Genomic DNA, 24,040 nt, shown 5'->3' on the forward strand with positions numbered 1-24,040 from the left:
TGAGAATATAAGTGTCTGGGAATATAAAAGTGATAAGATAAAAATGCAGGTTATTTAATCTCATTTTAAAAGAACAACTACTAGCTTTAAATATTTACATTGATATGGATCTCTGCATATTGGTAAGAATTTATGGTTATTTTTGTTAGAACATGTCTACTCTTGTTCAAGCATTATACCCATATAACTCATTTAGCAATGTAATGAAAATTTCCATTCCTTGAAAATTATTTTAGCAACTAAGTATGATATAAAGAGATGCAAGTTAGTAGTTATTTATAACAATCAAACTTGTAGTCATATAAAGTATGTTTTGAAGATCAAACAGAGACATATTTTAGATAGACAGGTTGTCTTCAAACACTTCAGAGATTTACAGAATATGATATTTAAGATATTTTAATAATGTAGGCATTTTTTTTGACAAGGAGTCATGTCTGCTCCTGGCAGTACCAATATACATCAGAGAAGATGATGGGCATTGAAGAAAATCCACATGAGCTTACTATCATTGTGGCAAAAGAGAGCCACTGGACAAGAAAGTGCTCTTGCCTCAACTGGTGGCACTTTGTGTCCAAACTGGACAAGCGGGACACAAAAGAAAGCAGCTGCCAAAATTTTGCCAAGACTAAGTAGAACAGCCCTTCAGAACAATCTGCATCACAGAAAAGTCAGTCAGATATTCTGGGCCTTTAGTCTGAAGATGGATGCCCCAATATTACAGATGAACTTTGGCTGACTATCTAGGCAGCTAGCTGTTGCTGTCATTTCTCACAATTTTTGGAAGTCACTTGCACTCCTTGCATATGGAGGAAATATTATTCCTTTCTCCAATCTCTGAGGAAGTTGAAGATTTTACAGCTATAGTTATAGTTTTCTTTGTTACACCACAGAAAATAAACTCACTATGACAGGTAAAGTGAATAAGATTGAGCGACATTAAAAGATAATTTTGATAATGCAAATTAGGGTAGAAAATGAATTAGGTACAACTTTTGGAATCACCAAAATCGGATAGATAATGGAATCTTTTCTCTGAATTTGTCAAATGTTTATTGACTAGACATTTTTGATGTATTTATTTCCTATATATTGTATTTAGTCATGTACCTATTGTATATAGTTTTTCTATATTATTTTACCCTACTTTCTTTAAATTTAGACAAAAAGGAGAAATGTGGTAATATTTTGCTTGTGCTCTAAAAATAAAGCTTACCTGGAAATCAGAGGGCAGTGCTAGTCATGAGTTAACCATAGAGGCCAAGCAATGCTGTCACATACCTTTAATCCTAGCACTTGGGTGAAGGAAACAGGAAATGATGTGGCTGGGCAGAGAGAGGAAGTGATAAGATGGGGTGTAGACAGGAACTTGACTCCCTTTCCAGGCTGGTGAGATAAGATTTGGTGAGATTTCATAGATTTGGTGAGATAAGAGGTGATGTGGCTAGCTCCTTTGTCTCTCTGATCTTTCAGCATCTAGGCTGATATCTAGCTCTGAGTCTTTATTTTACTACCCATCAGAATTCAAGCTACAATGGAAACGTGTTCTAACCTTCACTGAGGACTTAGCCCTTCACACTGGTTGTCAGCTGTGGGGATCCTTGCAAATGCTATGGGTGGCACAGAAATAAACATTGAAAGACAAGAAGGAAACACAGTTCAGCATGACTTAGTTGTCCTGGCTGGTACAAACTTCTGGAGTCTGAAAACAAACAGTTTGTTTTAAGCATATTGAAACAGTACACTTTGAAGGGAAAAAAAGTATCCCAATATAATGCAGTCCCTAATGCAAAAGGAAGTATAATGACATTCAGAATCAAAACAGTGTACATGTAATTTTTTGCAAAAGATAGACTGTAGAGATCGGCTACCCGTATTAGTTTAAGGGTCTAGGGAAATTTCTTATGTGTTCTCTATCACAAATAGCTTAGTGGTCATTGGCTATTAACCAAATCTGGTCCTGGTTTTCAGAGCCTGAGGGAGTACCTGGCTATGCAGATAATTTACACAAAGACTATTAAGCATCTTCGGTCCTTATTTTGGGAGCTTGATATAGCCTGGCCTTTCAGAGAAAAACAGTGGTTATATAGACTACTAGCTACTTCTAGACCTGCTTATAGGAGATTGATAGAATCTGACCCTTCAGACAACAGAGATCACCAGGCTATTGATCACTTTTAATTTCCATCTCTCTAGGAAAAAATTAGGCTCTATGCCTGTTTATTGAAAAGACAACCATGGATTATTGATTTTCCTGGCTTCCCTAGTGGTCATTGAGCACAAATATTTTGTTTTCCTAACAAGTATTCATAATGAAAAATTAAATAGAAAGTTTTCAGGAAAATGGAATCAACTGAAAATCAGAGTTTATCATAATGAGCAAGTTTCAGAAAGATAAAATACTACATATTTCATTATGTAGTATTAAATAAAAATTGTTTCTATAATTTTATTTTTTATTAGTTTTTATTTTAGAAAACAAAATATAACGTTTCTTTTTTGCATATACACGTATGTTATACTGTGTGTGTGTGTGTGTGTGTGTGTGTGTGAGAGAGAGAGAGAGAGAGAGAGAGAGAGAGAGAGAGAGAGACAATGCCATCTCTTATGATAATCCATGAGACTTGTAGACTCAGATGTGACAGATAAGAAGAGGAGAATGAAAAGGGTTGGAGAATAAAGGATGGTGCATAAGAAGTTCATGTACAGTGAGAGGCTGGTCCCTGAACATGACAAGGTTGTTATACAAATGAAAGCGCCACAACTGTAAAACTACCTAGTCAATCAACAGACATGAATATGCAACTGTATCCATGCTGAGCTGATGACTAACAGTCCTTCATAAATATTCTCAAGAGAGGTGTAGCTCTTGTTTCTAAATATTTTAGGCAATTGTAAATGGCAGTATTATCTTGATATATCTGCTAGTGTGAATTTTAATGTAAAATGTCAACTTGCCAGAATCCAGAATCTTTTCTAGAATCTAAGAGTTGTGTAAATCACAGAGAGTTTGCATATGGGCTTGTCTGGAGGGAAATTTTCTGGTTTAGTAGAATTGGTGTGAAGAGCCCTGCCCAATATTTAGTGAGTGGCATCATTTCCTAAGTAGGAAGTCCTTAAATCTTTAGGAGTGAAGTAAACAAGTTGAGTATAAGCATACATTCCTTGATCTGATTTTTGTTTGTAGATACAATTTGACCACTGTCTCTTGAGTGACACTACTTTTGATTCACCCACAATGATGAAACTGCAAGTGAAACAAACCTTTTATCCTCCAAAAATAAAGATAAAGATAAAAATTATTACAGGCAAGTGTGGTAGTAAACATCGATATTCCCAGAAATGGGCAGGATGGAAGAGAATTAACTCAAGTTAGAGGCCAGTCTTGGCGTCATGACTGAAATCTGGTATAACCTGGGCTGCATAATATAGGCTGTCAGGAAAAAATATAAAAAGAAATTTAGCATGAAAAGAGAGATAGGAATTTGAGCAACTTTAGACTTTTTTAGGAAAACTCTCCTTTCGTGTTGGAAATATAAACAAAAGGATTCTTTGTTTCTTCTGCAATTCCCCACAAGCCCAACTAAGTATTTCAAAAAGGAACTGCTTATTTTGCATTTGAGGTAACAAATTTAGAAATGTGTGGTCAGTAACTGAGACCTCACACATCCTGTGGGTCCTACTGCCTCACAAGTACCTGTGGTTTTGAATGCACACTAACAAGAAGCTAACTGGACTACAGCTATATCAGCATTTAAACCCACAAAAAACATCTTCCTATGTCCCAGTGAGTCCTTAATGAAAGTCAGTTATCAAGGAAGACAGAGCTCCCACAAAATCTAAACTTCTCTTAACAGGGAGACTAACTTATTTTAGTGGCAGGCAAGGATAACCTCCTAAGCATTCTGCTAATGTGACTGTAACTGTCTGGAGCTGTGGGGTTTGGCTGCCTCTCTTCAACCAATGACAAACTGTCTGGGTTTCAGGGTGAATGAAAATTACTGAGAGGAGACTGAGGGAAAGAAAACTGCATGGAAACCCTCAAGACTGTACTTATTTTGAAAAGAAAAATGTGTTATGAATATACAGAAAGACATGTGAGAGTTAGAGATATTTATAAGAAATGATAGACTGGGGGGCACATGCCTTTAATCCCAGCACTTGGGAGGCAGAGTAAGGCAAATATCTGTGAGTTCAAGGCCAGCCTGGTCTATAGAAAAGACCCAGGACAGGCACAAAATTACACAGAGAAATCTGTCTCAAAAAAAAAAGAAGAAGAAATGATAGACAGAATGACAAACAGAGGTAAATAGATAATGAGTAGAATAAAGTTGTGTAAAAAGAGATGATTGAAAAATAGATTAATAAATCACAAATACATTAATAATTGACAGATCATTTTACTGATAGAATGAAGAGGATAGAAAAAAAGATGATTGATAGCTAATGCATATATATGAATGTAAACAGGTAATAGATAGATAGATGATAGATAGATACATACATATAGATACATAGAAATAACCAAACTGACTAGATACATGACAGATAAATAATAGATTCATAGATGAGAGATAGATAATAATTGCTAGAAAGATAGCTACCAACATGATTACAGGTCACAGTGACATACATAGTTGATATACCCAAACTTATTGTCAGATCATTAAGTACATAAATAAAATATTGTAGAGGTATAATACAAGGAAGTTAACAGCACACCAGAAAGCTCTAGAACTAAAAGAAGAAATCACACCCCAGCAGGAGGATAGGGCAAGAAATAATCAAACTCATGGTTGAACTTAACATGATACCAACTTAATAAATACAAAGAATCTATAAAACAACTTATTCATCAGAAAAATCAATAAGATTTACAAACCCTTAGTCAACTTAACTAAATCATGGGAAGAATAACTAAATTAAGAAATAAGACATGAACATAGGACATAAAAAAAGACAAAGGTAAATCAAAGGAATCATACTTTACAAACCTGTACTGCACCAAATTGGAAAATCTGAAAGAAATGGATAATTTTATCTATGTACAACACTTATAAAGGATAAAGATTAAATGAAGATTACATAAGAATTTAAGCAGACCTGTAATACTTATTGAAATCAAAGCACTCAATAAAACATATTCCTAGGCAAAAAAAAAAATTGATTTAGCACAAAATTCTGCCATAATGCCAATATTCCTCCAGTTATTCCACAAAATACAAAAAGGGTATTCTATGAGGCCACAGTTACCCTGATACACAAACCAAGCTATGGTCCTTGGTAAAAGGCAAAAGGCAATTGTAAAACGGGAGTCTCTTTCGCATCACATGAGAGCACACACTGATTAAATGGTGGGTGAATCTGTGCATGGGAGTTCTGGTGCTTGTAAGGGCAGAAGAGGGCATTGATTGGATCCCCTGGAGCTGGAGTCACAGGCAGTTGAGAGCCTCCTTCTGTGAGCACTGGGAACTGAAGTTGGGTCCTCTGCAAGTTCAGAACACACTCTTAATGGATAAGTGATTTCTCTAGCACGGTACACTCACCATTCTTTACCAAGACACCAGAAATGAATTTTTATATCGTGTTGTTTCACTTCATTGTTGAATGGTTGACATGGAAATATCTGAGAATGTTTAATATGTAAAATTTGACAACTTGTCTTTGCATATTTTCAGACATTTTTATTTTACCAGGCTCTTTCCTGACTCTACAGCACTTTATTTCACTAGGACATACACTATTCTCGACAATGAACCTAGATAAGAAACATCAATATTCTCCTGATGTATTTCTAGTAGATTCTGTCAGAGGCCATGAAGCTGCAAAACACTGCAAAGAACTGGGAACATTTGAAACTGGAGTGACTATTGGCCACAGAAATCCTAGAAGTAGAGTATGCATATGTAATATTTAAGACCTGCAACATTTTATTATATTGTTAGGCTTATTGTTTCAAATAAATTATACTTAAACAATTTTTCCTTTCCTTACTCCCCTCAACCTCTCAAATATGGCCATTTTCTTCTCTCAAATTTAACTTTATTTTTAATTACCATTAAATATCTATATATGTATTCCTAATTTTATGAATGTAATCATATTGATGTGTATAATGTTATTTATATTTACATGATTTTATATTTACACTTCTAACAGATGCCACCTCACAGCAAACATCTTCTTGCTCTATTTATTACAATCTTTCTTTCCCTTCTTGCATGATGTTGCCTGTGCCTTAGGTACAGGAGTTCTGCTGTACTAGATCAGCTAGACCTGGACACCTCATAATCACCTGTTCTCTCTATTTTTTGTTTTGGGGTTTGTATTGGTGTTTGTTTGATGCTAATCAATGGATTTTTTCCATTCATGTGTTTCCCCCTTCATTTCCATGTATCTATAAGGAGAATATTTAGATATCTAGAATGCAATTAGGGGTTACACTTGCTTTGAGTTTGTTGCAGTTGATAAGTATGAAGCTATTTGCTTTCTTATACAAGCAGTGATTCAGTCTGAACAAAACCATTTGTTGAAGATTCTGTCTTGTTTTCCAGTGAATGTTTTGGGTTTCTTTAGCAAAGATCAGCTATGCATATATGTCTGGAATTATGTCTGTGTTTTCAAATTCATTCTGTTGATGAACCTATCTGTCTTTTCACATACACTGTGGTGTGTTTATTCACATAGGTCTATAGTAGGACTTGAAGTTAGGAGTGGTGAGACCTCCAGCAGTTCTGTTAGTGTTCATGATGGTTTAACTATCCTGTTAGTTTCTCTGTGTGTTTACATTAAAGCCAGAAATTGTCTTTTTAAGAGCTGTGTAGCATTGTGTTGAAATTTTGATGTGACTGTGTAAATGGGATTCTTTAGATTACTTTTGATAGGATGGGCTTTTTTTCTATGCTATTCCTACTGATACATGAACATGAGAGATTCTCCATCTTTTGATATTTTTTCAACTTCTTAAAACAAATTTCAAATACAGCAAAACTTACTTGCTTTGTTTGTTTGATTTTAAAAGAGTGTAATTTTATTATTCTAAAAACCTACATGATTAATTAAGAAAATGAATAACTATAACCTGAAACTGGAATAATAGCAGTATAGTCATTTTAACTGACACATTAGGACTGTTCTTACAATATGAAAAATAATTGTTGAACATGTATAGAATGCCAGAGGAAACACTGAGTCTCAAATTTAAAAAGCAAAGGAACACATCAAAACTTTAGTACAATAATCAGATATAACCATTTTGAATAAAGGAAGTGGGTTCAAGATGCAACTCAGTTGTAGTCATGATAAATACTTTTGATGAAAAGCTAAAGTCTGAACAATTTCCAAGAAGTTATGATCCACAAAGTCAATGACAAAAGAGATTTTTTTAACTTAGTATGAGAACATACACTTTAATCAAAGCACTTGGGAGCCAAATGAATTCCAAGTCGACCTAGCTTGGTCTACAAAGTGCATTCCAGTATAGCCAGGGCAACAGAGAAAGCCTGTCACACACAAAAAATAATGAATGTAGCAGCGAGGGCGGATGTTTCTCTTGTTATGCCCTCCGTGTTGTGGTCAGGTAGACACTGCAAGCCTCTTACGACACCCAATATGTTTTATTCTGGTTCTGCCTCTTGCCATCCAAAGCAGCACCATGCTGTCTGTGCTCCTAAACCTGATCTGCACTGGTGAGTCCTGCTGGGAATAGATGGTGAGCAATAACAGGGTGGAAATATCATCTTGGGAGGCTGAATCTGCATACAGCAGAAACACTGGGCTTCCATGTTTTATATTTAGTGCATGAGTTCATCTTAACTAAGTAAACCCTCATTCTAATGTACAGAGGCCGAACAAGACAGGGATGTTAGATGGCCAGGCTAATGAAAAAAGAAAGATGAGATAATCATGAGTTTTTCTTTCCAGGTCTCTTGCTATTCCTGAGGACAGTGGCACAAGAAGGTGAGTCCATCTTTAAATATGGAGATACACAGAGATCTGCCTACCTCTGCCTCCTGAGTGCTGAGATTAAAGGCGTTGGCCAAACTGGGCTACAGAGAAAGTTCCAGGAAAGGAGCAAAGCTACACAGAGAAACCCTGTGTCAAAAAACCAAAAAAAAATTAAATATTGAGATACTATCCATTACAATAGATAGGTTTCATTCTAACAGGAGAGCAGGCATCACAGGGTGTTGGCTGGTGGCTTCTGTGAGTGACTTGTTGGTGAGCCTTCTGAATTTTTAAATTAGGACTCTGAAAACCTGTCACTCAGTTCTTTCATAGATTGTCCCACACACTGTTCTTGGCTGAATCAGACTTCAACTTTTATTGGATACACTTTTAATTTCTGGTTGTTCAACACAGGGTTTCTCTGTGTTGCCTTGACTATCCTAGAATTTACTTCGTAGACCAGGCTACCCATGAACTCAGATATTCACCTGCCTCTGTCTCCCAAGTGCTGCAATTAAAAGTGTGGGCCATAACACCCTGTAACTCATGACCAGACACTCTTTCAGCTTGAGGGATTCCACACACTTCCCTGAGCTTATTGTCAGAAACTCTGTCTGTTACAGTTTTTCTGAGAAAATTTTTATTATCTCTGCAGGAGAGTATTGTTGACATTTGTAGGCAGAGTTTTTCTTTTTTCCACTCAGCTGGTCGTCCTGTCTCCTGTGTACTGTAGGTGTTCGCTCAGAAGTCTGACATTAGCTGTACTGGAAGTCACTCATGTTCTTTTCTTCTTTTGTCAATCTGATATCAGGATCTCTCATGACAACTATATGCTCGGTGATCTTGATGATTCGATTTGAATTTGTTTCATGTCATTTGACTGTCTTTACCTGACCATTTTCAGTTTTCTTCATGTCTCAAGAGAGTTGTACAGTATTTTCTCTAAGTAAATTTTTCTCTCCTTTTTCTAAGCTTTATTTTTCTGTCTTTCTGTAAACATTATAAAATTTCTTTGTGAATTCATATAATATTTTAATAATATTCATTCTGCTCCCCAAACTCATTCTAAATGGCACCTCCATCCTCCCAAGTAAAACTCAATGTTCGTTTTCCTTTCTTGAAATTTTATGACTTACAATTTGGTATTTGGATGATTTCAATTTATTTTCATTCAGGTTTTGTATTTACATTTCAGATCATGATCTAAGCTTACTCACTCTCCTATATTATAATCAAGTAAACTGTTGGAATGTTCTCTTAACTTTTTAATGTTTATATTTATTTGGTGAATGTGTGAGTGTGAGTAAGTGATTGAGTGAGTGTGTATGTGTGTGTGTGTGTGTGTGTGTGTGTGTGTGTGTGTGTGTGTGTGTGCATGCAGCATGCACCATGGCACAAGTGTGGAGGTAGAGGAAAACCTGCTGGAATCAATTTTCTCTTTTTACTATGTGCATCCTGGCAATGGTTTTCAGAGAGTCAAGATTGGCAGAAAGAGCATTTGCCCACTTAGACATCAAGCTGGCCCATATATTCTTCCAATTCAATAGCTGATTTTTTTGTCTGTGGGGGTGGTTTACAAAATTTTTATGTTGTTGGTGATTCATTTCAAAATTTCAAAACATTTTCTACCCAGAGTTTCTTTTTTCATAGTTAGATTGCATCTTTTTACTTTTATAAAAGATGTTTTTCATTGTAAATTATATGGAGATTTCCATACATAACTATTCTATTTACATCATTTCCACCCTTGGAATGTATCCAAAGAATGTGATGAACTATGGAATAAATGCTTATTCAGTCATGTTCTTTGCTGCTCTATTTGCAATAGCCAGGACAAGTAAACAACCTGAATGTCCTTCAGCTGATGAATGGATAATGAAATTTTAACACATGTTACTGTGGAATTCTGTTCAAAGGTAAAAACAATGGAATTAGCATTGACATAGATAGAACTAGGAAATCTCATACTGAACAAGATAACCCAGGCACAGAAAAACAAATGGCATATTTTCTCTTTTGTATGTGACTGATAGCTCCAATGCTTTATTTGTGTGTTTTATTCTCCTAACAATTGACAAGGATTTTTTTTATTCTTCTTTCATATATTATATTCCTACCACAGTTTCTCCTACTTCCACTTCACCAGCGAGCGTGCGTGCGTGCACACACACACACACACACACTCTCTCAAACACACACTACTTATCTTCCCCATATCCACCCTTCCTTCATACCCCTTCAGAAAAGAGCAAGGCTCCCTGGGATATCAACAGATCAAAGCACAAAAAGTAACACTCAGTCTAGCACATATGCTTGTATCAACACTAAACAAGGAAACTCTATAGGAGGAACAGGATACCAAGTGTAGGTATAAGAATCAGAGACAGCACCAAGTCCCAATTCTAGGAGTCCAAGAAGAACACCAAGCTAAACATCCATAACACATGTGCAGAGTACCTATCTTAGACTCATACAGGTTCCTTGATGAACTCTTCAGTCTCTGTAACTGAAGGCCATGAGCTCATCCTAATTGAATCTTTGGGTCATGTTCTGATGATGCCCTTGACCCCTCTGGCTTCTTCAACCCTTCTTCCCATCTTCCATGGGCTTCCAGAAATACTGCCTAATGTTTGGTTGTGGATCTCTGTATGAGCTGCCATCTGTTGATATATCTGTTTTGATTTTGATTTTGAGGTCTTACATCCACTTAGACAATGGTTTTGAATGGTGAAAGAGAGCCATCTATTTGCATTCTTCTGCGTGTAGACATCCAGTTATACCACTTGTTGAAGATACTTTGTTTTTTCCATTGTATATTTCTGTCTTCTTTATCAACAATCAGGTATTCATAGCTTTGCAGATTGACATTTGGGTCTTCAATTACATTGTATTGATCAACCTCTTTGTTTTCTGGGTTTTTTGGTTTGGTTTGGTTTGGTTTTTTAAGACAGTGTTTATCTGTGCAGTTGTGGTGCCAAATTTCATACATACAGAGAAAGCCGACAGACTTGTGTTATTCCTGATTTTAGTGGAATTGCTTTGAGTTTCTCTCCTTTTTGTTTGATGTTGACTAAAGAGCTTCTGTATATTGCTTTTGTTATGTTTAAGTATGTTCCTTGTATCCCTCATATCCCTTTATCATTAAGCCATGTTAGATTAAGTTCAAAGCCTTTTTCAGGCTAATCTAAAAAAAATTATGTGAATTTTTTTCAGGAGTATATGGTGGATTGCCTTTACAGATTTTCATATATTGAAATACCCGTACATCTCTATGATGGAGTCTCCTTGATCACTTTGGAAATCCTTTAATGTGTTCTTGGATGTATTTTTGCAAGTGTTTAATGGAATATGTTTGCATCAGTGTTCATGAGAGAGATTGGCCTGTAATTATATTTTTATTGAACCATTGCATGATTTGGGTATCAGGTAACTGTGCTTTCATAAAATGAAGCAATGTTACTTCTGTTTCTAAGAATAATTTGAGAAATATTGGCATTATCTCTTCTTAAGTCTGGAAGAATTGTTTACTAGAATCTACTGACTCTACTTTTTTCCTTGGGAAACTTTTATGGAGAACTCCTGTTTCCTTAGGGGTTATAGGGCTGTTTATATTGTTTATCTGACCTTGATTTACTTTGGAAAGTGGTAGCTAATGAGAAAATTATTCATTTTCTTAGATTTTTCAGTTTTGTGGATTACAGGTTTTAAATGTGTGCCCTAGTGATGCATTTGTTGTCTTAGATGTGTCTTGTTATGTCCCACATTTCATTTCTGACTTTGTTAATTTGTGTATTTTCTGCCAGCCTTTTAGTTAATATGAATTAGGAGGTGTAGCTGAAAGTTTTCCCTGGTCTTGCCCAAACCCACAGATCCCACAGCAGATTCTAAAATAATCATTTAAACTAAGCCCATTTCTGTTCATCTTTTTGTTGTCATGTGCTCTGTGGCTTTACCTGTGTGCCATTACATGCTGCTTCCCAGACAGCAGGCCATCATCTCCTGACTCAGCTTTCCTGTTCCCAAAAATATCATTGTCTGCTTATCCTGCCTATACTTCCTGCCTGGCTACTGGCCAATCAGCATTTTATCAACCAGTTGGAGCAACACATATTCACAGCATATAGAACATCACACAGCAAGTTGGTGTCCATTCTGTTGATTTTCTCAAAGAACAAACTTTTCATTTTAATGATTCTTTATATTATTTTCTTTGTTTCTCCTTTGTTGATGTCAACCCTCAGTTAGATTATTCCCTCCTGTCTTGGATGTGTTTGCTATTTTTTCTAGATCTTTCAGGTGTGCTGTTAAGTTGCTAATATGCAATCTCTTTAATTTATATATGTAGGCACGTAAAGTTATGAACTTTTCTCTTAGCACTGTTCTCATTGTGTCCCATTGGTGTGGGTATGTTTTGCATTCATTTTCATTGAACTGTGTAATGTTTTTCATTTCTTTCTTACTTTGGTCTTGGCCCAGTTTTCTTTCAGTATAGCATTCTTAACTTTCTTTGAGTTTGCAGGCTTTCTTTTGATTCTGTTTCCTAGAATTCCAGCTTCAAACTATAGTGGTCTGATATAATTCAGGGGTTATTTAAAGTTTCTTGTATCTGTAGAAACTTGTTCTGTGAAAGTGTATGTGGTCAATTTTTGAAAAAAAAATCATGAGGTGCTGAGAAGAAGGTATATTCTTTAGCATTTGGGTGATATGTGATGTGGATAGCTATTATGTTCATTTGGGACACCATGTCTGTTAGGTCCAGTGTTTCTCTGTTTTCTTTCCTCCAACAAGACCACAGCAACCCCAACAAGGCCACTCCTCCTAATAGCCCACTCCCTTTCAGGCCATTGCCTTTCAAATCACCACAGAAGTCTATTTTGTTAGATATTAGTATGGAAAAACCAACCTGCTTCTTATATCCATTTGCTTAGAAATTCTTGGACCAGTGCTTTATTCTGAGATAATGAGGTGATGTTTACCTTCAATATTAGGGGTGTTTCTAGTATGGAACAAAAGGATGGGTCCTGTTTTCACACTATTTTGCTAGTCTGGATCTTTTTATTAAGGAATTGTGTCCATTGATATTGAAAAATATTAATGACCGATGATTGTTAATTCCTGCTATTTTGGTGGGGGTAGTGGTAGTCTCTCTCTCTGTCTCTCTCTTTGTGTATGTGTGTACGTGTGTGTGTGTGTGTGTGTGTGTGTGTGTATGTGTGTGTGTATATGTTGGCAAGTACATGAACATACATGTTCTTCCATTATTTGCCTTTACTAGTGTGAAATTATTTATTTCCTGTTTTTACATGAGTGTCGTTAATATTATTGGGGTGAAGATGTCTTTCTAGTATACCTGTGGGGCTGGATCTCAAGACAGATATTGTTCAAATTTGACTTTATCTTGGAATACGTTGCTTTTCCCATATATGGTGATTGAAAGATTTGCTGGATGGTGGGTCAAGAACTGTGGCAGCATATTGACTCTTGGGAAACTGAACCTACTGATTCAGAGAGCTACATGTGGTGGAGGGCAGCCTATCTGCTCTTCATGCTGGTGGAGCCTTCACCTGTTCTTCTGACTGTTCTGGCCTGTTCATGAGCAGCAGCTATCTGCCCATGTTTTGTTGGTGGTTTCTTATACTTCTGTAAACTAATTAAAAACACTCTGGGAATTATTCATCATGGGGTTTATAGGTCTCCCTTTTTTGTGTTTACTTCTTGAGTCTCACCATTGTTCTCTGTAATGTTTTACGTCTCTGATTTCCATGCTTATGCTCTTACACTTGTGTGCCTGTGCACTAATAATAATGAACTCCTCTGCCATGTAGAGGAGTTCAGTGTTGCTACATAGTCCTTTACTATTTAGTATAACTGGTGATAGTAGTCAGGTCAACTTGTTGCAACCCTGGATTGACTGAATTTGGTGTGAGCTTCTATAGTTTGGCTGGGTACCTTCCTGTATTTTGAGATCAGATGCTGTTGCTGGATGTACTTCCTGGTGCTTTAAAAGGCCTGAAAACACTCTGAAATAAAGAACAGTCTCTGGCTAGGGTCTATGATGTTTGCTGGGTGGCCAGTGTTGCAAGATATCCACCAGAGCTGACTGGTAGTATAGCTTGGAGTCTACATAGTCGTGAATACAGAGAGTTGCTGTTGTCTCCTTCCTCAGGATGCAGATAAATGAACAAGATTCATGAGCTGGCCATTATGAGTCCAAATCGATTCTAAATATACATAAACAAGATGCTGAGCAATACTAGACTCCCAACATTTCACATAAAAGGAGCCTTGAAATGATGGAGGAACTATGTATATATCAGCCTCTAGTTTATCACACTTAGTATAGAAACATGAGCCTGTATAAACTCTGTGAATGAAAATTTTTACAAAAGTACACGAGGGCAAATTAGTTCAAAAGACTCATTCCTCATCATTGTTCTAGATCTTCTCACTTCTGTGGTCCTGTTGGCTATCTCTCCCTCATCCATGAGTTTAAGAACATTCACGATATACTTCTCACTGGAATATTGTTAGAATTCTGAAGTTGGTGCATCCAGAACTGTCATTTTCTGCTCCCTTGGTGGCATCAATTCTGATCTATCATCTCAATCACATTAACCTTTCCTTCTACACTTCTGGTGTAATTTCTTTTTAAATTATATTATTGTCATTATGAAATTTGCTTCATTATTCAAAACTCAAAATTCTCAGCTAGAATATCTTAACATGAAAGATATAGCATATATATGGTATGTTGGATAACACTTACAGTCTTTGTCTTAGGGTTTTTATTGCTCTGAAGAGACACCATGACCATGGAAATTCTAAGAAAGAAAAACATCTGATTGAGGTTGACTTACAGTTCAGAGTTTTTGTCCTTTAAAATCACAGTAGAAAACCTAGCAGTGTGTAGGTAGTCAGGATGATGATGCTAGAGAAGGAGCAGAGATTTCTTCGTTTTGATCCACTGGCAGAAGAAGGCGACTGTGTTTCAGACTGCTAATAGCTTGAGTTAACAGACTACAAAGTGTGCCTCCACAGTGACACACTTCCTCCAATAAGGCCACACCTACTCCAATGAGGCCATATCTCCTATTAGTGATATTCCCTATGTGCCATGTAATTAAACAGAAGTGTCTATGTGGACCACAACTATTCAAAAAGCCACAGTCTTTTACACTCATCATTTCAAAATGACACTATTGTGTACAACACATACAAATCTACTCAACTCATGAAAGAAATCCATGGCAGACCAAACACTAATTGCACCAAAGCACAACTCTGTGAATCTATAGATTTACTCTGTTACTGACAGCATCGTGGATTAGGGGTTACTCATAGAAGCAACGGTGACTCAAACCTTACTTAAAGCACACCCCAGTATGAGTGATTATCATGCAGCCAAAACCCTGGAGCTCAGTGCACAACTTGCAAGCAGCCCAACAGGTCTTAGACATTAGCACTCAGAGCTCAGCTGGTCCAGTATCTTACTCCTTCTATAGAGCTGGGAAGGGCCACTGATGAATTGAATGTTTCACCTTTCCATGACAGAGAAAGTTTGTTTCCTTTCTGTATCTCCTGAAAATTTCAGCCTCTTACATTGAAGCGGGGATGTTTCAATTCAGAGAAAAGTGTTATACAAAGGACCCCAAAGAAGAGAAAAATGGAGACTCAGATCTCAGGGATGAAGGAGCATCATTAAATATTTTCTCTGTGCATTCCTCTGCAGGATATCATGACAAGCCTTCACTCTCTGCCTGGCCAAGCCATATTGTTCCTTTGGGACAGCGTGTGGAACTTCGATGTGACTCTCATAGTGCCTATTACAAATTCAAGGTGTACAAAGAAAATGGTAATCCTATCCCTCAGATCCAGGGAAGATCATTCCAGAAGAAAATTTTATTGGATCCTGTGACATCAGCACATGCAGGGACATACAGATGCTATGGTTTGAATTTTCATTACCCTATTAAAATTTCAGAAAAAAGTGACCCTGTGAAGATCATAATTTCAGGTGAGAAATGATGTTTGAGTTCCTTTCATTTCCCCAAATCTCCCAACCCTGAAATTTTCAGAAACAGTGTTAGTAAGAGGTTTGGACTTATAAAGGAATATTCAACACAGAGAAATAGATAATGCTCTGGGCATAATAAAATGTAAAGGTCATACATTTTTTCTAGTCCCTATGGCTTCCTGTGTGTTAAATATGTCAAGGAAAAAATGGGCTGGAGGATGGAACTCAGATCTTAACAAGTTGATATCAGGATGCAAGAATATCCTGAATTATTCCAGGTCTGTAGAACTACAAGGGTTGATATAACAAAATAGGAAAAAATCCATTCGTGGGAAAAACAAGCATCATGAAGGAGACACTGTGTCCCAAACTCTGAACATGGAGGAAATGTACAAGTGCCAAGGAATGCATGAGGCTCTAGAAGCTAGAAGACAAAAAATGGATACTTTCCTAGTGATTTCAGTAGTTACTATCCCTGAAGAAACCTGATTTATGCCATTTGGGCTTTTCAGAATTCTGATCTCCACAATACTTGTATTCATTTTAAGAATGAAATTTGTGGTAATTTTTATGATAGCACTTGGAAAATAATATAGGAACCCATGTCAAGAGCAATTTTAGAAGCATGGTTTGGATGCTCTGAGAGCAGTAAGTTCAGGATGCTAATTCATCAACATATTGGGAGGAAACAATGCTTTTGATTCTGGATCAGGAATGTCTTACAGAAGTTTGAACCAAGCATAGGGCTAGAAGTGTTTCTCTGATAACCATGTTCAATACTAATTCCTTCATTCTGCCAAGGATTATACTTTATCCAAAGTTGCATTAAAAAGGACACATAGAGCTGCCTGGTGTGAAAATTGCCATGTTTCCTGCACGTTCCAGTCTTAGAAAAAGACAATAGGGCCTATGGAATTAGGGTTCAAAAGACACATTGTCACAAAAAGCCAGTATGAAAATATTGTGATAATCCTAGTGTCAGATAAGGAGGAAATGGACACAAAGTTTGAGGAGTCTGTGTCTAGAGTTGAAATAGACAAGAGCAAGTGCACTGGAGCACTCATAGGAAGAACAGACCAATTGAGGGAGAACCATAGGTCTTCAAGGACACAGAGATTTTGATCAGGTTCATACAATTACTTTATTGTTAGGAATCTACAAGAAGCCTTTCCTTTTGGCCTTACCAACTCCCCTGGTGGATTTAGGAGAGAAGGTGACACTGGAATGTCGATCAGAGATTATGTTTGAAATCTTCATTTTGACTTCATATAAAAATGGAACAATCAAGGACTCTTTCAAACTTTCTGCAGAACATCATCGTTGGAATCTCAAGGCCAAATTCTCAATAGGTCCTGTGACACCTGACCATGCTGGAACTTACAAATGCTATGGTTCTTACAATCACTCACCATATGAGTGGTCAGACTCTAGTGACCCCATTGATATAAAGATCACAGGTAAGAGGGTGCATACACACTTGTCATTCTCTTTGTGATACAGAAAAATATTCTCTACACTAAAAGCTGTGGGAAGCCACAAGAAAATGAGTGTGGGAAATTTACATGAAGGCAACCTTGGTGAGTATTTTATTGATATAGAGAATGAAAAGAAATACACAAGAACAGACCCTTGGTTATAACATCAAGCATAGATACAGAGAGGTACAAATGAGTCATAAGTAGAGGTACACAAAAAATGGCAATTAGGTGAGCATAATATGAACCAGAGAGAATGAAGTCTTTCTACTAACATTCAGATTTTTTTTTACTTCTACCTCAATAAGAAGTCTGTCAAGAGAGCCAGAGAGATCATGTGTCTGACCTGACTCCAAATACATAATTGGGCTGGTTATTAATGAATCCTTATGCCTTCACACAGGTGGAAACCAGAAAAGGCTGTGAATTAGTAAACATGGAATGTGTGCTAAGAGAAAAACTACAAAAAGACAGAAGCCTGAATGGAAACGTCGAAAGCAGAGATGGAATAATTATAGCAGATATTAAATATGTCAAGACAGAGCTTGTCTGACATATGATATGCCTGGCTCTCTTGGTAGAAGTCTTATAAAGGTAGAAGCAAAAAACAAATTCTGAACTAAGTGCTTGGGAAGTAGATGACAGATCACACTTGAGCAGTACACACACTAAGAGGAACAAGAGAGGGAAGATCACCATGGCCATTGTTCAAGAGAAATATAGATATTTATGGAATATTCTGTACTTTGAAAGAGAGATTAATTAACACACATGTAAACAGATACAACACCTACAAAGAAAAATAGAAAGATATTAGATTCTAGATTTTTATTATATATAGGATGGCAATGTTATAGGTCATGAATTTAACAAGTGACCATGAGAGGAAGAAATATTTAATGTTGAGGGATGGGAAATAAATGAAAGATGTATGACCATGGAGTAGGAAATGAGGGGAGTAAAGAGATCAGCCAATCTGGTCCAAGGGAGAGAAGAGAGGAAAAAATGAACAAAAGGAGCTGTATGAGAATGTTATAATGAAGACTGTTACTTGGTATGCTAATTAAAACAAAATCATGATTAATTCTAATTGAACCCATTGACTTGCAAAACATTTGGAAAAATTGAAATATAGAGAAGAGAAATTGGTAAAATGAATGTGATTATTGGAAGTAGAAGGTCAATAAAGAATACTATCCTTAATATGGTTAATATTGTACATCTATAATTATATATGTAACAACAATTTTTTAAAATATTAAATGATATATAGTTCAATTTCAAAACTTAAAACAAGCATAAAATATATTATGTTTGCATAGGAATATTTCATAATGAAATTGAGTGCTAGATAAAATTAATTATGCTCACAAAAACAAACTTTAAAAGACAGATGGAATGAACCCAAGCAAATAGAGGGAGAAAAAGTCATTAAGCAAAAATTGGAAAAAATAGTCTATGACAGAGTGAGGTCATAGACTAAAGATGGTAACATAGAAATAAAGAGAGAGAAGGAGCAAAAGAGAGGAGAAGAGAAAGGGAGAAATAGAGAGGGGGAGATGGTAAGAGGCAGAGAGAAATCAAAGAAATAGAAGCATGTAGCGGGAACACTGAGGATGAATGAACACTGGTAACTAACTGTCTCTTCCTCTTTTCTTCCAGGTTTATACAAGAATCCTTCTCTGTCAGCCCTGATGGGCCCTGTGGTAATCTCAGGAGAGAACATGACCTTGTCCTGTGTCTCTGCCCTTCAGTTTGACATGTTCCATTTGTCCAGGGAAGGGGTACCTGAGGGAAATGGTCTGCCTGCAGTGCAGAACCAAAATGAGACATTCCAGGCAGATTTCCTTCTTGGTCCTGTGGTCCCAGCAGGGAACTATAGATGCTATGGATCTTTCAGGAACTCTTCCCATGTGTGGTCCACTCCAAGCGACCCCTTGTACCTTCTTGTCACTGGTAAGAGAACTTCATTTATATATCATATACTGAAGCCATGTCTCAGAATCCTCCAATTGATGATAGAGAGAAAATAGCATTGGGAACTACAAAGAAGGACCGCACTGTGTTCTAATGCCGTGTTTGTGTGTGTGTGTGTGTGTGTGTGTGTGTGTGTGTTACATTTATACATGTGTGTATACATATATGATATATATGTACATGTATTATATATGTATGGGTATATACAACATGTGTACATATATATGTGATTATGCATAGCTTTAGACATACACATAATAATAGTTTTCAATGAAAAAGAGGATATCAATTTAAGAGTGTTGTGAGGATATGAGAAACTTGGAGGAAGGGTTGCTGGGAGCGTCTGGAGAGAGGAAAGGGAGGGGAAAGGGAAAGAATTATATTTCAACTAAAAACCTTTTGTAAAAAAAAAACAACATAGAATTTGGGATTTGGTAGCAGATTACAAAATAACAGAAAGGAGTCTACCAAAAACGATTTATATGACTTTGCATCCACACTGGGATGTCTGTGTATAGAGGTGTACATAAAAAGGGGTCAGGACAGACTCATTAGGCATGAGCTTCATATCAGTTTGGGCAGAGCAGAGATGGAGCAGCCCTCCTGAAGTCTTGCTCACATAGATCTTCCCACAGCATTTCTATGAATCATCAAAACTTGAAATCCAAAGAGAGAGCCAACACCTAGAAGTAAACCACTAAATGTCATCCTATAACTCTACAGGCTCAGCACTAAGATATGGAGTGGGTGGTGGTCACTGTCCAAATTAAAAGCTTTCCTTAAGGGGAAGGCAGACAGCCTCTCAGGAACTTTCTCCCTCTCCTGTCCCCTTCTCTAGTTAACTCAACAAGAAACTGTACTTCTTACACAGAACAAGACTCCAAAACTAGTGAGTAACTGATTCCTCTTCTAATGTGGAAACTTAGGGACCAAAAGCTCTTTGTTTTGTTTTGTTTTTGTCTCAGCTCCTTCTTGACTCTGTATTATTATCATCATTGTCTCCCCTCTCTGATTCTTGATCACATCAACATTAGATGTTATTTAGAGCAGCATGGGAAATTTAATGACTATTCATCTCTAATTTCTGTACCTGAGACCTTGGTGAGTGAAAAGGAGAGTAAATTTTCTCCCTCCCCAGGAGCAATGAAGTGCTCATTCTAGCTCTGTTCCTCCTGGAGAGGAGGTGATGGGGACTGAAGAAGGAAACAAGTGAGCAGAAGGGAGGATTTTATATATAAAAAAAAATACTACTTCTGACAGATTGGACTTGACTTCCCTTTTTCCCGACAAGAGAATTAAATGTTTAGTTCAAGGTGTCACAGAAGCAAAGCAGATCTAATGAGCACTGATATCAATCTCAGATTGAGCTACTGAACATGTGATTTGAACCTAGGGTCCTGCGGTTTTCTGCCACTTGCATAACACCAATATATTCCTGGATGTGTGGACCTCTGCTGGAGCATAGTCAATTTACTAATAACAACACTCCTGAAACTGAAACTCATTCTCCCAACATTCACAAATAGCCTATAGACCCTTGACTAGGGATGAGACCTCATGTCCAACTCCACTCTCCATGATGACATTTGGCCATGCTTGAACTTGCACCAGTCTTGGGCAGGCTATCTCAACCTCCTGTGAAGTTCATTTTTCACCTGCCCTCAGTGTACAGAAGACAGATTTCTTATAGTTACTCATAGCCTCTTTTTGCAATCTCTTCCCCCATATCTTTAAAAATGATGCTAGACATTTGGAGACCGATTTGAGATGTAAACATCTCATTTAGTGCCATAATTCTATAGTCTCTTCATCTCCACAATTTGCCCAGTTGTGGGTATCTGTATTAATCACCATCTATACCAAATATAGATTCCTCTAATGAGAGTTGAGAAATATAGTCATATCTGGGTATAATGATATTTAATTAGAAGTCCATTTAATACTGTTTCCATTGAGCAGATATTATTAGTGGGTTCTCCATCAAGACTCTTGTCCTAAAGCAATATTTTATCAGTTACCTATTAATCAATAACTACTATGTAATCTGTCAAAATGGGGGTACTGAGATATACCTCTTATTCGGTTGACATCTTCCTCCAGAGAACCACAGAAACCTGCATATTCTGATTGGACTGTCAGTGACCATGATCATTGTCTTCCTCATCATCCTCCTTTATTCTTGGTGCTCTGCCAAAAAGAGTAAGTCTCTGGACCAAGCCAGTGAATGTCATCTGAGTAGTGTGAGAAAACAAGACCAGAGAAGTAGAGGTATGTTTTCTTAATTTATAAGAAAATACTTTGACCAAGACAGGGAAACTGAGACAGAGCTTTCTAGAGAAAATCCACAGCCCTTGCTCTTCCCAACAGTTTTCAGACCACTGAATAATTCCTCAATGCATCTTCTGCATCTTCGCATCCAAAGCATGCACTAATATCAAGGAGAAGGTTTAACGAGAGAGAGAGAGAGAGAGAGAGAGAGAGAGAGAGAGAGAGAGAGAGAGAGAGAGAGAGAGAGATTGGGAGGCAGGCAGAGAAGGAGGAAGAGAAGGAGGGAGGGTGGAAAGGAGGAAGAGGGCAGAGAGTATGTGCTGAAGAAAGAATTTCTAGGGTACAGCATTGTAGAAAATCTAGTTCTAATTTGCAGTGGGTGAGCAACCTTGGGTTTTACCATATCTCTCACTAGTATCTTGCATTTGAAATGAGAGTGCAGAAGTACTTTATTACATGGGTTTGATTAATTCTGTCTTCTAAAATGCAGCCATTATGGGTCAAGACTCTGAAGTAAGAGCAACACTGAACAGACAGGTAGGTCGTCCTGAGTCTTCTCTCTTCCATACAGTCTAATATACCTTTATTCTCTGCAAGATTATGTGTACACAATATCACTTAATGTTTACCTCTTTCTGGGACCCTGAAAGAGAAGAAGTGCAGGAGGTGACATACTTAAAATTTGATCAGATGATCTTCAAACAAAAATTGACCAATCCCAATTCCCAGATTCCCAAGGAATTTTCCACAGATCCCAGTTTATACATGGAAGTCAGGAAATGTTAAACTGAGAAGAAAGATGGTCATCCCATGAATTCTCAAAGAAAGTTCTGAGGAAGACCACAGTCCCTTCTCCAGTAAAGACCAATAGATGCAGTGAAACAAGAGCTGGAATGTGAAGACAGAGGTCTCTAATTTTGGGACTATGCTTCATCATTGTAATATGGTTCTGAAAGTGGCTTTCCTTTACTTACAAAGGTTATGGTCCTTGCAACCCACTCAACAGAAATGAAACTCTTTTCCTTAGTTCATGGGTCTCTATTTAATTTCTCTCTGGCAGACCTCTATAACCTGACTGGCTCTAAGTTCTTGATGTACTTGAAGCTGTAACCATGTTGAGTATCTCACAACTGCAGATCAACAAGAGGCTCACTCTTTATTAGTGTATGTTACTAATATGTAATCATGTTATACAACACAATGGGTTTCAAAACAATTTCATATATATCTTATTCACACTCAGTAACCCCATCTTGTCTTTCTAACTCTGCTCTTAGAGTTATCATTCTGAAAGCCTACGGTTAACATTGGGTTTTACCATTTGCTATACTGTATACCCCAATTGCTGTATGTCAAAGTCTTCTCTAACCAGAACCATCCTCATATTTTTTAAATATTTCAATGTATACATCCCCATTATCGAAACATTTTCTAAGGTGTGGTTGAATAAGCACCTCATTCTCTTCTTTTTCAATTACTTTCCTGTTGAAAAGTTAGTTCCTCAGAATTGGAACATTGCCTTTTGGGAGAAAAATAATTAAGTCACAAGAACTAAATTAAACTTCAAAAGGCTCCGGAAGATTGTGAAATATACAGAATGCAGAAGGGTCCTCCCTAATTTCATATGAGTAATAACAAAAGCTGAGGAGATCCTCCAGTTAACCAAGCTGCACAATATGTAGGGATGCAGGTTTCCTTTATCTTCACCCACACTAACATTGGTTTTTGGGGGTGCACCAAATTTTGTGTCACCCATGTTCCCATAAGTATCTCTTCATACATTGGGATGGCTAATGTCACATTGACGGCTAACTATGTGTTTAAAAGTTTAAAATTTCTGTGATTAAGATAACTAGATATTGGGGTTGGGGATTTAGCTCAGTGGTAGAGCACTTGCCTAGCAAGCTCAATCCCTGTGTTCAATCCTCAGCTCTGGAAAAAAAGGTAACTACATATCAAAATTGAATTTGCAAATGTTAAAGTCTACTTAGTGATTATTTTTGTCACTACCTGGTATTATATAAATTTAATAATTTATATAATACCAAGAGGACATTGCAATTCTTCACATCTATGCCCCAGACACAGGGGCACATACATTTGTAAGAGAAACATACCTAAAGCTTAAATTACACATTGAACCTCACACATTAATTATGGAAGACTTCAGTACCCCACTATCCCCAATGAAAAGGTCATCAGGACAAAACAAGAAGAGGCATAATAGTGCTAACAGGCTTTATGAATCAAATGGGTCTAACAGATATCTACAGAACATTTGACCCAAACACAAAAGGATATACCTTCTTCCCATCAAATCTTTCCAAAATTAAACTTAATAGTGAGTCACAAAGCAACT

General features: G+C 37.0%; 1 protein-coding gene across 1 annotated transcript in view; it reads left to right on the forward strand.

Annotated features, from left to right (window-relative positions):
* LOC143273314 (killer cell immunoglobulin-like receptor 3DL1) overlaps window positions 1-22,467 on the forward strand; it is a 34,215-nt gene extending 11,748 nt beyond the window's left edge. Inside the window, exons 4-9 of the mRNA XM_076572157.1 lie at window positions 15,677-15,961; window positions 17,113-17,418; window positions 19,099-19,392; window positions 21,514-21,639; window positions 22,196-22,217; window positions 22,320-22,467. Coding sequence (XP_076428272.1) covers window positions 15,677-15,961; window positions 17,113-17,418; window positions 19,099-19,392; window positions 21,514-21,639; window positions 22,196-22,217; window positions 22,320-22,467 — 1,181 coding nt within the window. The remainder of the gene's footprint in view (window positions 1-15,676; window positions 15,962-17,112; window positions 17,419-19,098; window positions 19,393-21,513; window positions 21,640-22,195; window positions 22,218-22,319) is intronic.
* Window positions 22,468-24,040: the final 1,573 nt, after the last annotated feature.

This window comes from Peromyscus maniculatus, chromosome 1, assembly GCF_049852395.1.
Source record: "Peromyscus maniculatus bairdii isolate BWxNUB_F1_BW_parent chromosome 1, HU_Pman_BW_mat_3.1, whole genome shotgun sequence".
Taxonomy (NCBI): domain Eukaryota; kingdom Metazoa; phylum Chordata; class Mammalia; order Rodentia; family Cricetidae; genus Peromyscus; species Peromyscus maniculatus.